At 37.3% G+C, this 1,679-nt stretch overlaps 1 protein-coding gene across 1 annotated transcript; it reads left to right on the forward strand.

Moving 5' to 3' along the window:
- Positions 1 to 482: 482 nt before the first annotated feature.
- Positions 483 to 1,424, forward strand: LOC102469701 (taste receptor type 2 member 42-like). Its single transcript, XM_006164816.1, has one exon. The coding sequence runs from the start codon at positions 483 to 485 to the stop codon at positions 1,422 to 1,424; it is 942 nt and encodes a 313-aa protein (XP_006164878.1).
- The last annotated feature ends 255 nt before the right edge of the window (positions 1,425 to 1,679 follow it).

Here is a 1,679-nt window from a genome sequence, read left to right on the forward strand (position 1 = left end):
ATTTAGAACTTTCTATGAAAAACAATAGAGATTTGGCTCTAAGTGATATATTATTACAAGTGAAAAGGAAGGTACAAGTCTGTGAAAAATAATCTGGCCCGTATTTGCATGTTAACGTGATTGAATTTAACCGTTAAATCATAAGTGGAAAACTTCAGTTTGTGCCAATAATAAATGCACACAGAAACAGTTTTGCTGAGTATTTAGTAGCTTTTTCAACATAAAAATGTTTGTGTGAAGATATGGAACACTGTATTGCTGAGCAGAACTGTATGGATTAAGTTTGGGATTAAATGAAAGTAAGGAAAAGGATTTGCTTGAGTACAAATAAAACTCTATCCAACAGCAGGAGGTTCTGATCAAGGCTGAAACTGCAATACAAGTAATGAAGATAAACATCAGAAACGAATGCTTATTCCTCAACAGATTATAAATTGATCACTGAGACAAAGTATAGACATTTGGACTTTTTTCCTATAGAGATGCTCACCGGACTGGATAAACTCTTTCTGGGCCTGGCGATAGCAGAATTCATCATCGGAATGCTGGGGAATGTGTTCATTGGAGTGGTATACTGCTCCCAGTGGGTCAAGAACCAAAAGATCTCCTTGGCTGACTTCATCCTCACCTGCCTGGTTATCTCCAGAATCATTCAGCTTTTGGTGTCACTGTGTGATTCATGTGTAGTTAAACTAGCCTCACCTTTACATGCCACTTACAAGCTAGTAAAATCTGTTATTATCCTTTGGAGAATAAGTAACCACTTGACTACTTGGTTTGCCACCTGCCTAAGCACAGTCTACTTCCTTAAGATTGCCCATTTCTCCCACCCTCTTTTCCTCTGGCTGAGGTGGAGAATGAACAGAGTGGTTTTTATGCTTCTTCTGCTTTCTTTATTCTTGCTGATTTTAGATATTGTAACGCTAGAACGATTTTTTGATCTCTGGATAAATATCTATCGAATAGATAAAAGTAATCTAACTTTCTACTTACGTGAAACTGAAACTTTCTATACTAAAGACATAACTCTGCTTAGAGTGACCTATTTTGTCCCCATTGTTCTGTCTCTGACCTTCTTGCTCCTTCTGTTTCTGTCCTTGGTGAGACACACTAGAAATCTGAAGCTCCACTCCACTGGCCATGGAGACTCCAGCACAGAGGCTCATAAGCGGGCAATGAAAATGGTCATGTCTTTCTTCTTCCTTTTGATAGTACATTATTTTTCCACACAAGCAGGACTGTGGGTATTTTCTACATATTGGAATGAAAAGTACATAAAGTTTGTTGTATTAACACTTAGCGCTTTTCCCACGGGCCACTCCTTTATTATGATTCTAGCAAACCGCAATCTGCGACAGACAGTCTTGGTGGTGCTGGGCCGTGTTAAGGGCCACTTGAAAAGATCAAACCGTCTAGTTTTATAGATGGACTTTCCGGAGACTTTTCTAAGCAAACAGCATAATGAGAAACATTAAAGAATTTTTCTTTTTAAAATTTTTCTACTGGTTCCTGTCTGTATTGTTGAGCAGAACTGAACTTTTCCATGATGGTAATTCACATGTGGTCAGCAAATATCACTTTAAGAGTAATAATTTTTATTTCAAGCATTGACAAGCAGTACTTTGAAATCTTAAATATTATTTCAAAGAGAATCTAAATTATTTAATTGCATGTGCAAC

Source organism: Tupaia chinensis, unplaced genomic scaffold, assembly GCF_000334495.1.
Source record: "Tupaia chinensis unplaced genomic scaffold, TupChi_1.0 Scaffold143728_1, whole genome shotgun sequence".
Lineage (NCBI taxonomy): Eukaryota > Metazoa > Chordata > Mammalia > Scandentia > Tupaiidae > Tupaia > Tupaia belangeri.